Genomic DNA, 21,104 nt, shown 5'->3' with positions numbered 1-21,104 from the left:
TGCTTTTGCATATTCGTAGTGTTTCCTCCCTTAAATGAAATATCTACTTTGCAAGTATTGCAAGTTGCCCTGTTGTCATCCGTTCTCGTAAAGTATAATCACACTTTTGAGCGTGTGAGCTGCTTAGGCGCCGTGCCAGATAAATGATGCTCCGCAACGTGGTGACGTCATTCGGGGTGACTGGAATCGCTAAGGGAATCGTTTGCAAAAATGGCAAACAATTCCAAGGAATTGAAACAGTGGGAACCGGTTCTCAACAAGAACCGGTTTTCGACACCCATCCCTATCAGGCTCCATTTCCAAAAATAAGCTTAATTTTTTATGTGGATAGGAATGGTTTAAGCACTGAAAGAAGCAGAAACATGGAGGAGGAGGAAACACCTTTCAGTTTTTTAACAGACATTTATCAAAAGTAATTCTGCTGCTGATAATCATATGTTCCTCACACATTTTCTTACTTTTCCCCTCTGGTTATTTTTTTTTATCTCTACAAACATTTTTGTTCAGGTAGTGCAGAAAGAATATTTTAATAATTATTTTTAAGAAATAAGTGCAGAAATCCTGGAACAATACGAGCTTGTACATGTCACTGCTTATAAATATTTAAGTTAATTGTCGCAGATAACAGTTTGAAATATTAATCATTTCAGGAAATAAAAGTTAAAGTGAAGATACAAACTCAATATTAAGGATTTTAACCGAGAAGTTAAACGTAAACAAGCGAGGTTTGAGAGGGGGAGAAGGAGCAGGCCATATGGTTTGGAGTGCAATAACTTGAATTTGCTCCAACAAAGGAGTAATTGAGAAGGGGAGAAGGAGCTGTGAGTCTTGACTCGACAAAGCTGCGAAAACTCTCTTCTTTCAGGCTAATGAAGCTGTTGTCTGGGGGTGTGCTGCAGAGTGCAGGGGGTGGAGGAGTATGGAGGAGGTAGAGCGGCCCTGGACGTGATTTGTCATACAATCTGAATCTTTAGGAGGGCCACAGCGGAGGGAGACCTCCTCTCCATATGTCTGCTTCGTTTGCATCTGAAAGCTGCAGGGCTGAAGGCTGGGGGACGAGGAGGAGGAGGAGGGTCACACTGCTCTGTGCATCATCAGGTTTGAGGGTATGTGTGGCTCCTGTTGTTGTGTTTTTTTGTTTTGTTTCACTCAGCTGTCGAGATTCTTCTTTTTCTTTAGGAGAAAAGAAACTGCAACAGTATCAGGAAAAATCTTAAAAATGAGAGGCTCAAAATTAATCTCCCCTCACTTCGACTGCTACAACTCAAAGTCCTGAGGTTGGAAATGTGTCGTAAGAAAATTGAAATGAAAAAGTCAATAAAGCTAAAGAAAGAAGAGCCAGGAGGAAATAAAGAAATACAAGCAAGAGATCAAGGAAGAATCTAAGAAGATGAGTAAAAATTATAATTGACACCAGAAGGAAAGCAGACAGAAAATATGGAGCAGATCAACTGAAGGATGAAATAAGTGAAAACTACAGTAAAATAAACTGTTCTCTGATTCCAGCTTTTTTCTTGTGATTTTACAAAGCAAACTACATGTTTAAGAGTTCGTCCCCGTTAGCTGAACACGAGGAGACATTTATTAAAAGCACGTTTGTGGCGAATACAAAGTCAATAATGAAATTAATGACTTGTTGCAACTCTACTGCTGGTGGTTAAAGCTCTCTTGTTCTGCAGGTGGATGCATCTTTGAACTAGAAGGAAGTAGCAGTTCATGAAATAGACCTCTAATCCTACGATTTGTGTTCCTGGGAGCAAAATTTCCCGCCCTCACCCTTACACAGGCCTAGCGACTGGTCCATGACCATCTGGCAACTACTGTCGTGAGGGAAACAGAGTAAACCTTCTTGAGATCATTGATCTATTGATTGCTAGCAAATTGCTAACTGTCTGTAGTTTATACGTCCACTCTATGGTGTGAAAAGCATGACGCAAACTGGAAATATAGACCATCTACTTTCAAAGTAAAAGTTGCACCCTTTGAATCATGCTGGCACAAGTTTATACTACTTTTATGCAGCGCTTTATTAAGCTGTACTACTGCTCAACGAGTAGTTAGCAAGTATTTGCAGACAAAAATGTAAAACTACAGGTAACCGTGGCAATCTGCTGTCAACTGTGGCAATCATGGTGAGGTGTTTGGTGGAGGACTGTCTTTAAAACCAATTTAACCCAGCGAGAGCCAGCAACCTCCAGGTACAACCACGAACTCCCAACCAGTAACAATGGGAATAGCCTATATGTTTCCTAGCAACCATATTGGCGAATATCTCTCAAACAAGGTGCATATGACGTCACGGGAGAAACCTTGCTGTTGGAGCCTCTAGTGGCAAATCCAGGAACTACAGTTTTGATGCTCGGTCACGTGAAAACTTTTGGCACTCCGTGTGATTTTATTTTTAATCCTTTCAGCTCTCGGTCTGAAAAATAGAAAGCAGCAGCAACAAATAAAAAACACTGATGTCGACCTTTCTCTTCGCTTTCACTCACACAGAGGTTTTGTGTTCATCTCCACAGTCGTGTGAGCAGGATTTTCTCAGCCAGAATATGTTTGTGAAGTGATAGATTTTGTTCTGCTTGTGTTACAGGATTACTCGATCAGAGTCTGAGAAGATTAGACTTTTTCTCTCCTTCAGCTCAATCACTTGTTTTTGATTCCTCTTTTGCCTCGAGAGTCCTCCAGCTTCTCTCTTCTCTGTTTTTTTGGAGGGTGTTTGGGAGTCGGGGGGGTCCTTTAGTTCATTTCTTTCTGTCACTTTCTCACGTGTTTCTCTTCATTGAAATTCAATCACATCTCGTGTCGCTGAGACTTAATCCTGTCAGAGCTTCACCCCGGACGGACCTCTCACTCTGCTCCCTTTCTTTCATTCACTCCTGTTTTTACTTGTATTTTCTTCTGTCTTTTTTGTTCTCCTGTCCTCATCTGTGTTCATACAGAACCTTCCCATACAAAATACAACACAAAATACAACGTACGTGTTGTTTTCTTTCTGAATCAACACAAATTCATAATAAAAAACACACTTTACATAAAACACATCATACGATAAAAATGAAAAATAAATAAAAAAAAAAAACATTACTGTGATTATCGAGAGAATTTAATTTCTTAAAGACGTCAAGGATTACCATTTAGCGACATGCAGATATACAGACAGTTACAGCCAGGTTACAGCAGCCGTGTTAGTTGTTATTTTACAAAGCAAGCCTTTGTAAAACATGTTTTTTTTTAAAGAAAGAAATGAGAAAAGTATTTTAATAATTACTGAAGTGTGCTGAAATAAAATAATCATAGTGGTCACTTTCACAGCTGTTTCCTCCCGTTAGAAGTAGATATACTTCTTTATACTGCGTACTGTGATGATCCCCTCACTGGGCATGGTAAGTGTTTTCATTGTACCTCTTTTTAGGTGTGTTTTGTGTGCTGCATTAATGCATTAGCAACAGCCAGCTGGGAAGTGGTCCAGGGTGAGCTGTAGAAGCTCCAGGTGTATAGCTTTAGAGGTCACTGGTCAACCCAGGTCCTCTCCACCTCTCTGCATTTCATGACTGCTGTTTAACAGGTTGTTTAAAGCTAAAAAAACCCCCTCCATATTCACACCGATGACCTTCATCCTTCAGCCTCACTCAGAAACAACATCATGCAAATCTAAACTGTGCCACCCACGTGTCCATCAGCTCTCAGCCAAAAGGATGTCAGCCGTAAAGTGTTTCCATACACTTTAACTGCAGCTCGACAAGCTGTTTGATCACTTTGAAGTGATGGAGGCTGTAAAATAAAAAACCTATCTCCACCTTGTTCTTCTTCTGCAGTCTGTTGGGGTTTAAGCTGCTCCTCCTCCTCACTGCAGGAATGCTCTGTGTGTGGTTCAGACAAGGCAGCGCAGCATCTGCATCAAAAAGACCATTTTAGAAATGACTCTGGGTTAAAAACTAGAAAATGGTACATTTATTTGGTCAAGCTGCCTCCAGGGACAATAGTGAGCTTTTACACTCTGATCCCCCTCAGTTTCCTCTTCTCATATGTATTTATTGAGCTGCAGATACCTTAGATGTTAGTTTTTTCTATCAAATTATCCAACCAAATGTCCCAGACCCTGCAGTTCCTCTATGACGCTGGATCCAAAATTGTATTAACAGAAATTTACAGCCATGTTTACATCCTGCTATGAAAAACAGATTCACCACTGTGTTGTCAAAAAGTCTTCACCCAGCGAGAACGAGCAGGATTATCCTCCTTTCTGAAACTTCGAATGACCAAAACGTGGAAAATGGACTTCATGTTTTATTCAGTGACTGAGCCCAAAAACTCATCAGGAACGTTTTACTGAGGTCAGCGCCGAGGACTGTTTTCTCCACAGACTTCTATAGGACCAAAGTCTTTCTACAGAACAGAATTAAGACACTTAGTTTCCCTTTTTAGACTTGGAAACTACATCCGTCTTTGGTCTCAGCATTACGGAGAAGGTACCAACCACAAAGAGATAACAGTCCTGTTTTAGAAACCTACAAAGAGTGTACTCAGAGGTAGGAGGTTTAGAAACTGTGTTCAGTTTGGATCTTTGTGTTTGTTTTGCTTGAACCTACTAAAAACATCTTAGTTAGGTTTACAAAAAGATGGTGTTTGGGGTTAAAACATGCCCCATCTCTGGCTTTATTAGATTATTGTTATCGTTTGAGTTTAGTCAAAGTGTTTTTTATGTTTAACAAATAAATCTTAATCTGATTTGCGATTAAACAGACTATATGTGAATCAGAAGTAAAAACTATAAAGGTGAGAGTTTCCTGTCTGCAGGGAAGAGCTGGTGTCTAGGTGGTGTTTAGCGCCCTGGAGGAAATTATAAAGTCCATGTCAGGTCAGTGACACAGACCTCTGATTTTATTTGAAGAGTTTTAATGATTTGATTTAAGAATTTCTTCTTTCTGTTTTTCACAATCATCTGTTTGTATCTCTTATTAATCGGACTTTCTTTCTTCCTTTCCTTCCTTGTTGTTCTTTTCCTCTGGATCGTTTTCTTTCCTGTTTTCTGTCTTTGTTTTCTTCTTTAACTCTTTTTTTCTTTCTTCTGTTAATCGAAAGTCAAACTCTTCACTGAGGGGTTAACCTTTCTTTCTTTTGCACACCATTTTCTTCTTCTTCTTCTTAAACAGGTGCTTTTATTTCATTCAAACCCACACTTTCTTCTTTATTATTAAGTTCAATTATTTACTTTTTACCGTCACTATTTCTTAATCCTTCTTAACTCCACTTTTTCCTTTTTCCGTCCTCAGATCTTTTCTTTCAGCACTGAAGGTTCAACCTTCTTTCCTTTCTTTTCTTCCTACTTTGCAGAATTTTAAATTTCATTAAAATCATGCACCAAACTAAGCAACATGACAAATTCTGCAGAGAAAGGGATTTGTTGTACACTTACACTCCTTTTTCTTACTATTTCTTTTTGACCTGACAATATTTCATCTTCTCTCTTTTTCTCTTTTTTTTCTTTCCTTCATAAAAAAACTTCCCTGACATAAAACTAACCTCTGGAAGATTTATTTCTCTGTTGCAGTCAATTGTTTGTTTCTGAATTTCATCTCTTATTCGTCTTCATGGGTTTCTACTCATCTTACCTTTCTTTATTTCCTCTCTACTTTCCACTCCCTTTCTTTCCTTCTTTAACTCTTTCTTTCTGCATTCAACAAAATCTTCCCCCAGGGTTCATCTTTCTTTCCTTTGAAGGCTCCTTTATTTTCTTTCTCCTTAAAGAGTTTCCAACCTTAAAGCAAACATGAAGTCTATAAAATTCTGCAGACATGTCCCCTCAGAAACATTTGTTTTTAAACTTCAGTAAAATGCAGAAAACTGGATTTCTTCTTGTATTAAGCGTGCTTTATCCTCTTTGGGTGAAATAGGATTTGCTGGCTCGTTGTTGGGGCCTCACGGAGGCTTGTGCCGGCCCTGCAGCCGGGGCAGAGATGATTTGTGTGCAGCCTGGGTTTGGTTTTGTTCCTGCTGGGGCCCATTTGAATAAGAATGATGCCAATAGAGTGGCTGAGGCAGAAAGAAAGCAGCACAAAAGGCGAGAGGAGCTGAATTTGGACCAGGGACAAACCAGGAGAGGAGTGAAAAGAAGTGCAGGGCGGACAGCCACAATGGAACAATTCACCTTATAATCGCTTTGATATATTATACATGCCTGAAGACTCTAAACATTGTGTAATTATTTATAAATGAGTGTCCCCCCCCCCCCCCCCTCCTCATGCAGAAGAAAGCAGCAGAAAGACTCTGCAGGTCTCTGCTTCTCCTCCGCTGGACTGCATACTGAATAAATGGAATAATTAATGGAAAATTGTATGCCTGTCTCATAAAGATGTCTTTAAAAAACACTTAAAGAAAATTGGTCTGTATGCGCTCACGCTGGATGGGTTTACTGCTGCCTGAAGGGATGAAAAGACGGACAAAAAAGCCAGACTTCATAAGGTGAAACAGTTCAGCCGAAGCCTGACGTGTCAGATAAAAATGACCCAAAGATCGAGGTCATTTTTAACGCTTGTGTTCAGATGCTGGGGTTTTGGTTTACATTCTATTTATCTCTTACAGAAGCGTTCTAGCAGCTCTCTTAGTGATGTCTGCCGGTGAACTCTGGAGCACCTCAGGGCGCTGTTGTAGCTCCCTGTTTATTTTACATGCTGCCATTCAGAGTTTTAGAAACACTGAGGTCAGAAGTGCAAATGTTCCCCTAGCAGAGCCCCCCATCAACCAAACTCTCTATATTTTTTAAAGTGTTTAAGAAGAGAGATGATTTGATTGTATTTTGTGGAGTGTGATGCTGTCTCTGTGTCATGCTCTGAGGCCATGTTTGTAATTCTGGTGGAGACTGTAATTATTTTTGTTCACATACTTTTAGGTTTTTGGACACAAGGGTATATAATGATCTCTGGTGAAATTAAACAAACTTGAGATACACTTTTTGGTTTTATCCAAACTGACATTTATGCAGAAATCAGGTTTGATTTTTCACATTTTCCCAGTAAAGATAAAAAATATATTCTGTGACGGGAAAGAAACTTTAGTTGTTAATCTTATGTTTAAAAGCTGTTGGTGGTCCGACTTTTATTGTGAAAGGCTTCATAGTTGCACGTCTGTCGGATTTAAAGGTGAACAGTATTTTTTGTATGGCTACTGAGGTGCACAGAATGAACAGGTGCAAGTTAAACTTTGAGACGTGTTTCCTTCACGTTAAGGAAAAAAGCCGAGCACTGACGAAGACTTCCGGGTAGAAAGAACTAGTTTTCTTTGTTAGGATGAAGCTCCTTTCTCCTCCTGCTGCTGCTCCTCTTTCTGTGTTCGTGGAACAGTAAGCAGAGGATGGATGGATGGATTCTCCGAAGCGTGTCTCAGCCCGGCGGGGAGGAGGAGGTGGAGGTCTCTCTGCCTCTGCTTTCTTCTTCCACCTTTTTTCATGTTTTTGGTTTAAACTCTCGTAGTGGGTTTGGTCCTTTCTGTCTCGCGGGGGGGCATTGCGTGTAGTTCGCGTGGCCGGCCGCGCGCTCTGATTGGCTGGCCGTGATTACCGGCACGCTTCTCTGTGCGGGGCGGACAAACACCGCGGGCGTCATTATGTTAATGAGCTTCTCCCGCGGCACGGGGCAGACCTGCCGCAGCATTCATCCCCTCATCCTGCGCGCTGATGCCAGGCCGGGGGGGTCACAGGGGGGGCGCGGGGGCAGGGGGCCGGTCATTGTCCTCCGCGCGCTATATAAGCGGGCTGAGGCCGGTCGTGTGCCAGGCTCACCGGCTCGCACGAGCTGATCCAGAGCAGAAAACACGCAGAGACACGCGCGCCTCTCCGAACTGACACAGACTTCAGGTGAATTCCTCTCGCGTGGATCCCTCACGCCTCCTCTCCTCGCAGTCATGGACTCGCTCTACTCCGACATCGACAGCAACAGCTGCGACTTCTTCCCGCACAGCGAAGACGAGGAGTCCCGCAGCCCGCGCTGCGCGTCCCCGCAGCCCGAGCAGCAGAAGAAGCAGCGGCGTCGCGGCCGCGCGCGCAGCGACGCCACGGTGCAGGTGGTGAAGAAGAACCGGCGCCTGAAAGCCAACGACCGCGAGCGTAATCGCATGCACAACTTGAACGACGCGCTGGACGCGCTGCGCGGCGTGCTGCCCGCATTCCCGGACGAGACGAAGCTGACGAAAATCGAGACTCTGCGGTTCGCGCACAACTACATCTGGGCGCTGTCCGAGACCATCCGCATCGCGGACCTGCAGGCGGGCAAGGCTGGAGAGCCGCCTGTGCTGCTCAGCCCGTGCCTAGCCGAGGCCCCGAGCCCGGGCAGCGATGCCTGCTCCTGGAGCTCCAGCGGCTCCTCGTCCTCGTCCTCCCCGGCCTACTGCGCCTCCAGCCCGGGCAGCCCCGCCGCGCCCGAGGACTACAGCTACCTGCGGCAGGACGCGCTGTACGGCTTCCGCAGCTTCGTGCCGGGCATCTACTGATCCATGAGCCCGGAGGTCCCGCTGGAATAAGACTGAGAGCCGCTATTTGCCTTACTCACACCTCATCACCATCGTCGTCGTGCCTCTACGTATGGACTGGAAATGAAAGGAACTGAATTTGATCTGTTTTTTTATTATTAGTTTTGGGTTTTGTAAATTTCTCCAAAAACCTTTGCACTTTCCCCTCTCCCCCCTCTCTCCCCCAGAGTCTGCAGGTTACCTCAGTCTCAGTTTTTCTGTTTTCGTGTCCGAGGTGAAAAGTCAATTTTACAATTAGTAGAGTGATTCTGCAGAAAAGAGAGCGTGGAAATCGAGTTTCAACGCTCCCACAATAGACTGAAAGGAGCTGCCCGCATTCATTATGTATTCCACACACACACACACACACACACACACACACACACACACACACACACACACACACACACCCTCTCTCTGCTGTGTTTTTATTTATTCGACTTGTTTCGTTTTGTCACGTGAAATTTGTATTTTGTACATAAAGAGATTTTATTCTATTTACTTGGAGCTTTGGTGCCACTTTTCTACTAAATAATAAAGTTATAACGTTTCTATAAAACTCGCCTCTGCCTGCTTCTCCTTGATCCCGAGCCTCAGTCTGCGCAGATATGCTGCAGTAATCTGAGTTTAATCCGGGTTTAACCGCCGTGCACGGGCGCAGACAATGGCTTCAGGGATCGTGCGTGAGTTTTTCTTTTATTATAATGATAATTAATATTAATAAGATAACGGTTTGCTGAGAGCAGCAGGTGGAAGCACGTCACGCGACACGGAGATCGTTTAAAGTTTGACTGTGATGTTAATGAGGCACAAATAAAAAGCGGTGGAAGATCATAAACAAGCAAACTGCAACTAAAGGATTTAATGTGATTTAATGAGCTTTACAGATGCACCAGCCTGTTGTTCTGCGCATGTGTACAGGCGATTAGAGAGCAATTTCAAAATAAAACAATAAAATGAGACCTGGAAACGCTTCAGAATAAGAGTGTTTCTGAAATACAAAATTAAAATATAATGAAAGATATTGTGGCAGAGGAGGGAGGTGTTTAATCTTCTTCCCCCTCTTCCTCCTCTGGGAGTCACAGCAGTCTTGTTGTCTCTGCACGTTTTGAGGATCTACAGACAATCAGGGAACACCGGAGGGAGGACACAGTGCTACCAACTGCTGGAGGAGGAGAAAAGAGGAAGGAGATTCGAGTATAGAGTGACAATAATCCTCCTGCAGGAGTAATCTGACCGAGAGTCATACTGCAGGAGTCTTCTTCGTTGTTTCCTTCTTCTGTTACTTCTTCTTCTCATTTTTTGTCTTCATCCTCTTACTTCTCCTCCTCTGTCACCTTCTCCTCCTTTTCTCCCTTCTCTCCCCTCTCATCTTCTACATTTCCCCCTTTTTTATTCACATCCTGCTCCTTCTCCTCTTCCTTCCATGTCTTTTTCACCTCCTCATTCTCCTCCTTCTTCCTCATCCATCCACCCCTTCATCATTTGTCCTCCTTCTTTTCCTCTTCCTCGTCAATTCATCTTTCTCCTTTTCCACCTCACTCTTTCTTCTCCTCTTCCCCTTGCACTGTCCCCTCCTCCTCATTTTTCCTTCAAATTAGCATCTTCCTCCTGACTCTTTCTCCTCTTTTACGGTTCTTCCACCTCTCCTCATTTTCCTTTGAATTCTCCTCTTTGTTTTTCACTGCTTGTTTTCCTTTCTTTTTCTCCTCCTACTGCTTCCTTTTCCTCTCCCCATCTTCCTCACACTTATCGTCCTTTATTTTCCTATCATCATTCTCCTCTTTCGCCTTTTCCTCTCCATTCTCCTTCTCTTACTCCTGCTCCTTTACTTTTCTTCCTTTACCTCCTCTGGCCTAATTTTTCTTCTTCTTCTCCTCACCCTCTCTCACCAACTCCTTGATTTCCTTTTCTTCCTCCCCCTCCTCCTTTCTCTGTACCAGCAGTTGTGTTAAATATTTTGTGGATTTGTTATAAATTTTATTTATGTATTTGTCACCGTAAACCTTGTGCCAAAGTTTTTCTCTCATGAGATTAGATTAAGTTACAGGCTGACTTTCATCTGCAGGTAAACACACTGTGATTCACACCCACAGACACAGAGATATCACAAAGCCTTTCAGTGCATACAGAGACAATTCTCAGTATCAATAATTTAATGATATAAAAACACATCTGATAAAAAAAGTTAGAAAAAGCAGAAAAGACCGGAAAGATTAAAGTTTATCCTGTTTCCGAGAGTTTCTGATCACAGACATCTCAGGACCCCCATTATTTCCTCCCGGGAACGCGATGATTGCGCGCCCCCGATGCCGACCCGCTGCATTGTTGGTGTGCGCGGGGCCGTGCGCTAATTGAGCGGGATTAACCGCCGGCGGCCCGCGTGCACCTGCAGCCCCGTAATGAGGTCCAGTAAGTTTTAATTAGATTTCTATTGTGGCCGCTGAGGATGAAGCCAAATCTGTCAACTGCCTCAGCGGCCGAGCAGGAAGCTCATTGGCTGGAAAACACACGCGCCCTGCACGCACACCAGCCCCGGACCCAGCAGGATTTTTATTATTAAAGGGAGGAACTTAAACACACACACACGCGCGCGCGCAGATGACAGACTGACCTCCCTTTTGAAGGTTTTCATCTTGCTTCAGTTTAGGGGACGCCTGTAAATACTCCAATACCCATGATCCTCAGCAGCTGTCAGGTGTACCCAGCAGTTTAATCAAGCAAGCAGGGGAGAACCACAGACTGTAAATAAAAGATGGATGCAGCCACTGTGAAGTCATCCATTGGTTTCTTGAAGCCTCAATATTAGTGGGATAAAAAATATTACATCTCACTAAAACAGGCTACGCCCCTAATAATGCAAACCTTAAGCTTTAATGCAATTTAAACAGTTGAAATATTTTTTTCCTCCTTACAGAAGTTATGAAGGCCTAAATTATCTATAAGAGACCAAACAGTTTGTGTATCAACTTTAAATATATTTATATCTGCTATAAAGTTTCTACATGGGAGTCTATGGAGACTGACTCACTGCTGGAGCCTCTGGTGGACATCAGAGGAACTGCAGCTTCACAGCTTTCAGGTTGGCTTCACCTGGTTGAAGCTTGTGTGTATCTGAAATATGTTTTAAAAAACAACTTAAATAACAAATTCGGATCACCCAGACATATGCAGACCTGGTTATATTTGAGAGACATAAGCTCACCCCCACATAAAAAAAATAAACTGTTTAAAAGAAAATCCAAAACTTTTAATTTCTTGGGTCTTGTGTTGTTTCAGGACTGCTGTGATGTGACATCATTTTATGATCAGTAAAAAAATATACAATATAAAACTCTAAAAGTACATACTGGGTTTCACTCTTCATTCTCTGTTCATGTGCTTTTTCAAAAACGTTGTGTTTTACTTACAATCCATGGGATCGCGATGTCCCACACACCAAACATTTCTAAACTTCAAGAAGAATCACTTAGACTTCAGTGGGCACATGAAGCCTGGGATCAGGACTTTTCACACAGACTCCAAAGTTATACAGAGGACAGGAGGTGAGGTGGTGTGATGCCTCACAGCAGAAAGGTCCTGGCTTAGAATCCACAGGCGGGCTTTCAGTGTGGAGTTTGAATATTCTTTCCAACTTCCTCCCAAAGTCCAATGACATGAAAATCAGTCTAACTGGTGACTCTAAACTGGCCGTAGCTGTGAACGTCTGTTTTTGGGAACTGAAGCAAAGTTTGGCTACTGACATCAGACTTGATAAGCTGATAGGCCCGATTTGGGGTAGAGGGACATCAGGCCTTCAGTCGAATGGGGGGGGGGGATCCTGGAGGAGGACAGCAGGAAACAGGAGCTGAGCTTCTAAAGCATTCTTCCTTCCTTTTTAACTCAACGCTTCCCTCCCTTAAGAGGATTTAGCTGAAAGTCACACCCAGCGGAGGCAAATCTTAGTTTCTGTGAACTCAGCAGTTTTTTGTTACTTTATGTTTCAGTTTTTGAAAGATGGTTTAACAAAATAAAACAGAAGATCAAAACCCTGCAGGCCTCATTATTAGTAACTACACTGAAATGCGGTGCTCAGGAGCCCATTCACTGTTACTGAAGCACACTGTGGGCCCAGAGTGGACTGGGTTTGCTCGATTGTTTTGAAATGTATCTCAAAAACAAGTAAAAATATTAAGATATTAAGACAAGATTAGTTTTCTGTCTATTAACTACTAACACCACTGATGAGATTTGTATTTAATACAACAACCTGCAAGTTCTGCAAGTTTATTCAGTTGGTTATTTACCTGGAGTTACTTGTCCAAAACTACACTAGTGAAACACTTTTATTTTGAAAGGCAGGGAAGGAAGATGCCTTTTTCCCACATGTGTTGCACAGTCTGTCCATGGAAGGTCTTTGTGACATTTTGTGAGACTGTAGCTCTGCAAGGATACGCCAAAATTAAGCCAATAGAGATGCACCAAAAGTTGCATTTCTGCTAACATCCACTAGAGGCGCTAGGAGTGAGTCAGGCCCCATAGACCCCCAAGAAATAAACATGTTTATTAACAGCCTGATACGAAACAATTTCATCCAAGTATGGTCACTTCTGGTGCTGATGTTGATGTTTAAAAAAAAAGGGTGACATCACAGTGGATGTGTTGATCTTTTTGTACTGTCTGTAATTTATACTGGACTTCAGGGTTCTACTTCCTGTCGGTACTGTCTCAGGTTGTGGTTTCAGCTTTATGGCTTTATCACCTCATTTAATATTGATCAGCAAAAGATGAAGGAGACAGAAGGCTGCCGCCCACCAGCAATCCTTGCACTGTGTATGTGTGTGTGTGTTAAAGCAAGGAAGAGAGACAACTTTATTGATTAGAGCACATGATGAATACAGTGATGCACTCAGAGCTCGGGGCTCAGCTGGGCTGGCCTGCAGGGCGCTGGCCCCCCTGTCCCCCTGCTCTCCATCTTTAACTGGTCGCTCTGCAAGTTGAAATTGTGACGGTGGAGGTGCAGGAGTCAAACTACATTGAACACACACGGGACGGTGAAATCTCCCTTTACAAAAGACAAACATAACTTTGGCTTTCCTGTAAATCTCTCAGTGGAGCGTGGACTTGAGATAAAACCATAATCTCTGAATAAAGTTGTGTTTAGTTTTAAAAACTATTGTTTGATTCTGGCTTATTTTTAAAATACATGGAATGAAAATTCTATTGATGCTGATCATTGGGTCGTTGTAGAGAGATTGTATGAAAGAGAAGCATCCACTGCTGGGAGCCTGGTGGTCCCTCGTGTGGACCACCATAACTTCCAGTTCACTCTGACCTGCATTAAGAAGTGAAACTGTGGATTTGACAGAAGCCTCTTTGATTTGTGCAGGTTTGGTGCAGGACTGTTCTGATCGCCTTGTTGTCACCCCGAGGCGACAGCAGACACACAGCACTGATCCCAGGTCAGCCTATGCAGCCACCTCAAGGTCACAGTGTCACCTTTAGACAGTGACCTTCGACCTCTGGCTTTCAGCAATCTGCCCGTCAAATGTAAGAGCGCAGAGAGGTGGAGAAGCTGTTGAGAACATCAGAGATGAAGAGAGGAGTCTCAGAAATGTTTCCTCCTTTAAGATGTTTTCCATTATTTAGATGGAAATACAAAACACACACACACACACACACACACACACACACACACACACACACACACACACACACACACACACACACACACACACACACACACACACAACACAAAAAAATAAATGGACTTTTTTTTACTGGTCACATCTTTGCCACAAGTGGCAAACAGTTAAAATTAAAAACAACCAAAACAAACAGGAAAAGAGTGGTGGGTTAAATTAAGAGGTGATAAAGACCTGCTTGATTGGTTATTGTTAATTATAAAATAAAATATTTTTAAATGAAGAGAATAAAATATTGATGATAAAAGATTATTATTCAGTCTGATTATCAATAAAAGACAAAGAGTTTAATCATATGTTACCCACAGTTTATGGTTCTGATTCTTAAACATTACCCGTTATAAGTGGAGCCTCATCTGTTTCAGCCTATAGTTGAAGATTCAGCTTCTCCCTCTGTGAAGTAAAGTGAACAAATTGTACATTTAAAATCTCACAGAATGCACTAAATACTCAGTATTTGTACTATCATCCAGCATGCAGTACTTTTAAGTAAACATGTGCACTCCTGAGAACTCTCTGAGGTTGCTGCAGTAATCTAAGCTTGTCTGAGATGAACCAAGTGATAATTAACAATGAATTTAAAGAGTCTAGTCTACAACCTCAGTTTAATTCAACTTTATTTATATAGCCCCAAATCACAACAGTCGCCTCAAGGCGCTTCTTATTGTAATGTAGACACTACAATAATACAACCGAAAAATTCCCAACAATCATATGAGTATGAGCAAGCACTTGGCAATAGTGGGAAGGAAAAACTCCCTTTTAACAGGAAGAAACCTCCGGCAGAACCAGGCTCAGGGAGGGGCGCCCATCTGTCATGACCGTTGTGCTGTCCAAAAGACACACTGTGGTAGCCAGAGATTAAGAATAAGTAATAAATAAGGCAGAGCGGTGTACAAACACATAGTGAGTGAAGAAGAAACACTCAGTGCATCATGGGAATCCCCCAGCAGCCTATACTATTGTAGTATAACTAAGGGAGGACTGAAGGTCACCTGGTCCAGCCCTAACTATATGCTTTAGCAAAAAGGAAAGTTTTAAGCCTAATCTTAAAACTAGAGATAGTGTCTGTCTCCCGAATCCAAACTGGAAGCTGGTTCCAAAGAAGAGGGGCCTGAAACCCGAAGGCTCTGCCTCCCACTCTACTTTTAAATACTCTAGAAACAACAAGTAAGCCTACAGTCTAAGAGCAAAGAGCTCTAATATAAGGCCGATAAGATGGGCCCTGATGAGAGGTCTCCTGACTCATGAAGTGTGAGGTAACGACTTGTTATGGGGCTTATGTTCTCTTTTCATCTCAACAACTGTCTGTCATTTACCTGTTTACCTGTTACCTGGCCCCTCCCAGTTCCCCCCCTGCGGTGACAGTCTGTCAAACAGACCGCCATACTTAGAGGACCAATTAGACTCAGCTAAAGCTTCTGTTTTATCAACAAATCATTATCCAGCAGCAGGACAGCCGTCGGCACGCCTGCCAGACACGAGAGCTTCACCAGCAGTAAAAATCCTTCTGCTGCCGTGTCATGCTTAAAGATGCAAACAGGCAGAGAAAAATCTGTCCAACACAAGTCCCATCTCTGCCTCAGAGATCATATCATTATTCATAGATGAATATGTGAGCCAGACTCACTGAATCACTGGTCTTCATGGACCCAGGTCTGGACGAAGAGGGAACACAGTTCAAACTCTATTTATACAATACCTTTCAAACAGGACTAATGCACAAGAGCATGGGTTCAAATAAGAAAACCGTAAAGCTGGGTAAAAAAGAAAGTTTTTCAAAAATACACGAGAGAGGGTGTAACCGAAAATCCACCTCCAGGTCTGAAATGTGCAGTCGCCATAGCAGAGCCTTAAATCTGCATTCTCTTTGATGACCAGCAGGGGGCGACACCTGTAGTTCCCTAAATACTTTCCAATAAGTCTATTGGAAATTGGCCCCCAGCTCTCATGTACTGTGAAAGTAAACAGTAGCCTGATCATCAGATTTAGGCTATACTAAACATCATAAGTGTCAGAAAGGAGGATGATGCTGATTGGACAAAGACGTGTGATATAAAAGTCCTCGGCCAATGATAGTGATAACAAGAAAAACATAAACTTAGCTGATACAAGCAGCTGAAATGAGTTTCTTACAGAAGAGGATTAGAGCCACTAGAAAAAAAAGGGTTTGTCTTTTTTTTTAGAATACTAACTTTAATCTCAGAATAATCCTCCTCCCTACTTTCCTCTGTGAGCAGCTGGACCTTTGACATATAGTTGTGATGTCAGGTGTGAGGGAACAGGTGTGGGGGAAAAGGAGAGAGGATCCAAATGCGGTGCCCGGAGCTCGGTTTGGAACAGAGCACAGATCTATTATAGAGACTGAACTTAACATGAATGATTGGAATTAAACAGGAAACACACACAACACAGCAAAATCTCCAGTGTTAAATTAACACTAGAGAGTGTCTATATGGGTCCACACCTCTGAGTGTTAAATACAACACTGTTGAGTGTTAAATTAACACTTTTGACACTTTTGATTTTCTAACACTGGAAAATAACTCAAAATGTTAGAAATATTCCAGTGTTAGAAAATCAGCACTGCTCAGCGTTAGTCTTTGTTAATCTTCAAAACTGACTAGGTTACTTTTAAACATATAACACTGTCAAAAGTGTTAATTTAACACTCAACAGTGTTGTATTTAACACTCAGAGGTGTGGACCCATATAGACACTCTCTAGTGTTAATTTAACACTGGAGATTTTGCTGTGAAGGAGTTGACGGCGAGGAGGCAAGGAACTGAGAGAAACTGAAATTGGTCGTGTCCAAATTCATGGGCTGCATCCTCCTGAGGACCCGGCCTTTGCGGTCTACGTGGGCCGGGTCCGCAGAAGGTCGGGTAGGCCGGAAGTAAACGGCTGGGGAAATTGGACGGTCTAGCCTTCAGATTAGCGTCACCGCTGTCTCGGTGGAGTTTAATAAACTCAGCCGTCTGCTCCTTGCTATCTAAAATATAACAGGACACTGGCGTAAATTCTCGACCATCTCACACTTCTGTTTAATCAGTTTTCTGTTTGACGTTTAGTCAGCTGTGTAAAAACCAAGGAGGAACCCACCTGGGGGATTAATAAAGTTTTATTTTATCTAATCTAATCTAATAACTTTAATCTCAGCCAAACCGATTTGCTCATGAACAAACAAAACACTGAAAAAAGCCCAACAATAACATTTTTAGGTTGTCTAAGTGACTTATATATTAGGTTTAACCCGAGTAGCGAAAGTTCGCGGTGATCTGAAAATGATGTGCCAGGAGTTGTGCCGTTCTCAGCGGCTTCAGTGACCCTCGAGCTCTCGGCTAGCTATCGAGCTGGTGGGTAGCAGACGTCTCCGAAAACGTTGAAGCACTTTTGCAAATATGCAATATCTTGATAAACGGAGCAGATATTTGATGTTTACACAGCTACTTTCTCGCCTGAAAATATGTTAAAAGTTTATTTTGTGACCCAGAAAGATTAGTATGAGTAATTTTAAAACTTAGTAGCGGCCGCCATTGGTGGAAACTGGAGTTTGGCTGGGCTGTGCTATGAATTCTGGGATATGGTAGGCCACGAAGGACACACCCGACCCATCCTTCAAATTCGGGGAAAAGGAGGACGCATTTGTCGGCTGCATTCGGAGGAGTCTACGAATTTGGACAGCCTTCGGCGCGTCGCTGTGATGTAATCGGTCTACAAATGCGGCCTCAGGAGGATGCAGCCCATGAATTTGGACACGACCATAGACTGGATAATGAGGAGGATCGGAAACAGATGAGAACACAGCTGGGATACATCTAACTAATGGAACAGAGGAAGTAGAACTAAACATAATGCACACAGAAAAAAAGGTTATCACAATAAAGAAGGATAAATACTAGACAATGAGGAAAAAGTCCAAAACTGAAAAAACTATGTGTCAACAACCCAGGTACAACGGTGAGAGAGATTATTTGGGATTATTCCAGTGTCCAGAGTTACAGCAGTGACAGAGGACATGACAGTTTAAACGGACACCTAATCAGTGACTGAAAGTGTTGGCAAACAGTGAGGAGCGCTGAAATTCATCCATGGAAAATTTACATTACATTGCATCAACTCTGCGTCCCAGGTGGCTGGCAGAGTTTAACGAAGTAACAAAGAAACAGGATTGCCCGATTGGCTGTTGAATCTCCACGTGTCTCCGTCTGCATTTGCTATGGAGTATAATTTCACTCCTCCAAAACTCCTCTCTGTGGTTTTGGGGATATGAGAGCTAACGTTTTTAAAAAACATTTTCTTTATTTACCGTATTACAAACACATTTAACCGAAACTGACAATCACTAATCACAAAAAGCAGACAGAAACATGCATTCAGATATTAGACAGGTCCATATCTTTGAGAAAATCCATAAATGGTTTCTAAAAGTTTCTTTTTCCGTGTCAACCACTCGGTTTGTTATTGCTGTTTTTATATTTTTCCAACTTTATGCTCAATAATCATGAAACAATAATTTTGTGTGAAATTCAGATAAAATACATAAAATCAAGTGTTTATTTATTCAAACCATTAATTAATAAGGAAAATGGACTCTGCACATAATACATTGTATTTATGTAACAAAACTACATGGATAATTTACATGTAATTTATATGTAAATTAGTTAAAATAATCATTTTATCATTGCAGTCTCTGCAACCTCCCAAACATCTAAATGTTTCATTTTCAAATCTTCCTTCCATGCAAATAATTTATGTTTCAAATTTTCCACCTGAACAGAAGTAAGGAAATTGGGCTATAACTTAGTAACTGATTACTTTTAGATTCTTGTTTGGTTCTGATCTGGCTCTGATCGGGCTTTTCTGCTTCTTCTCCGAGCTGAAGTCTGAGTTTCTCTTTCACTGATCTCTCAGAGAGACAACAGTTTGGTTAATGAGCGCCTGCTCCTCAGCAGCACGCTCCCATTCAGCTCATTGTAAATTCCTCCACATTGTTCTCAATTTGTTGGCCCACTTTATGCTCTTTGTGTGACAGGACTAAAGCTCTCTCCAGTGTCCTCCTCCTCCGACACTTTTTACGGTGGAGTTCACCTCCTCCTCCTTCTCCTCAATGCCCTCAAATGCTGGAGGAAGATTTCCTGCAGTCAAAGCCTCACAGACTCCACGCTCCTTCTCTTCCTTGTCCTGATTTCTCTGGAGTTTGATCAGATCCTGGTCATCCGTAACAATGCAGGTGAGTCCTTTCACGCAAAAGCACTGCAAAAGGTTTCCATCTCACCCCAAACTCATTCAGAATGAGATGATTGTTTAAAAAAAAATATATGTACAATAACTTTAGTTTATTTAATTTTAAAAATCTAAATTTTAACAGAGAAGAAGAAACTGGCCCTTCAGAATTTCTGAGCCCTCATAACTTTATAAGTACAATACAATACAAATCAACTTTATTTATAGAGCACATCTGAAAAGCAATGGTATAACAAAGTGCTTAACAAAAAAGACAGAAAATAGAACATAAATATTATAAGACCATGACAACGTACCAAATATGCTAACAGGTCAATGTCACTAATACACCGGAATAGCATGAAATGCATATAAAAAAAAAACATAGTAAAAGCACAAGGCCATAAAAAGATATGTATAGAAGAGAAATAGAGTAAGTCTAGAAATCAGATACAGGCATTAACTAACAGGAAAGGCAAGGTTAAATAAATAGGTTTTTAACCATGATTTAAATGATGGGATAGAATCAGACGCGTGGATAGCAATAGGCAAGGCAAGGCAAGGCAAGGTAAGGCAAGTTTATTTGTATAGCACAATTCAACAACAAGGTGATTCAAAGTGCTTTACAGAGACATAGGAAGGTTATTCCACAAATCAGGTGTAGCCACGGTCACCTCTAGACTTCAGATCAGAAGTCTATTCAGCCTACCCCAGGGGTGTCAAACTCCAGGCCTCGAGGGCCAGTGTCCTGCAGGTTTTAGATATTACCCTGTTTCAACACACCTGAATCAAATGATCCAGCAGTGAGCCTGTGCTGTCCTGTAATTTAGCCATTTGAATCAGCTGTGTTGGGTTAAGGACACATCTAAAACATGCAGGACAACGGCCCTCGAAGCCTGGAGTTCGACACCTGTGGCCTCCCCAAACGTGCATCTTGATCCCAAATCAATCTTCTTTTCTTGTGACTCGGTAGAAAGCTTGAAACCTCTAAAACTACTTACTGCTTGTGTTAAATCTGTTAGACTTTTACTGCTTTACATAAACATTTAAGGCAGGGGTCTCCAACTCCAGACCTCAAGACCTCCAGACCTGCAGGTTTGAGATGTGTCCTTGATCCAACACAGCTGATTTAAATGGCTAAATTACAGGACAGCACAGGCTCACTGCTGGAGCCTCTGCTGGACATTGAAGAGCTGCATGTTTTGGTGCCTCAGTGTTGGCTTCACGTTTTAGACCTGGAGGTTGATTATTGGTCTGTGCTTGTGTGAAACGTTGTTTTTATCAAAATGGATCATGTTGAAACCAGAGTGAGCGGAGCATGGAAGGAGAAAGCTCGAACGCTCCATCAGCCACTCGAGGAAGAAGCTGAAGAGCATTGTTGGGAGACAACAGAGGAGAAGGAAGAGTTCGGCTTTTGTTTGTGGCGTTTCTGTGAACACAGAGAACTTTCAGAAAATGACAGGATTTCACTTCCACTTGGTTTCTCTTGACTTCCTCCATTCAGACGGTCGGCCTCCACCCTGAGGCTGCTCCGCCCTCCATTCACTCACCTGTCCGTCTGCAGCCCAGGAAGTGCACCAATCACCACCCTGTAACAACACACACACACACACACACACACGCACACACACACACGCACACACACACACACACATGCACACACACACACACACGCACACACACACACAC

General features: G+C 42.4%; 1 protein-coding gene across 1 annotated transcript; it reads left to right on the top strand.

Moving 5' to 3' along the window:
* The first annotated feature begins 7,899 nt into the window (after positions 1–7,899).
* neurog1 (neurogenin 1) lies at positions 7,900–8,484 on the top strand. Its single transcript, XM_085367015.1, has one exon. It carries the CDS (start codon positions 7,900–7,902, stop codon positions 8,482–8,484), a length of 585 nt encoding a protein of 194 aa, XP_085223141.1.
* Positions 8,485–21,104: the final 12,620 nt, after the last annotated feature.

This window comes from Diplotaxodon limnothrissa, linkage group LG2 (assembly GCF_057381915.1).
Source record: "Diplotaxodon limnothrissa isolate DT_005_m linkage group LG2, D_limnothrissa_male_GT1.1, whole genome shotgun sequence".
In the NCBI taxonomy this organism is placed as follows: domain Eukaryota; kingdom Metazoa; phylum Chordata; class Actinopteri; order Cichliformes; family Cichlidae; genus Diplotaxodon; species Diplotaxodon limnothrissa.
The sequence above is the reverse complement of the archived record's forward strand: the minus strand, read 5'-3'. Positions and strand labels throughout refer to the sequence as shown.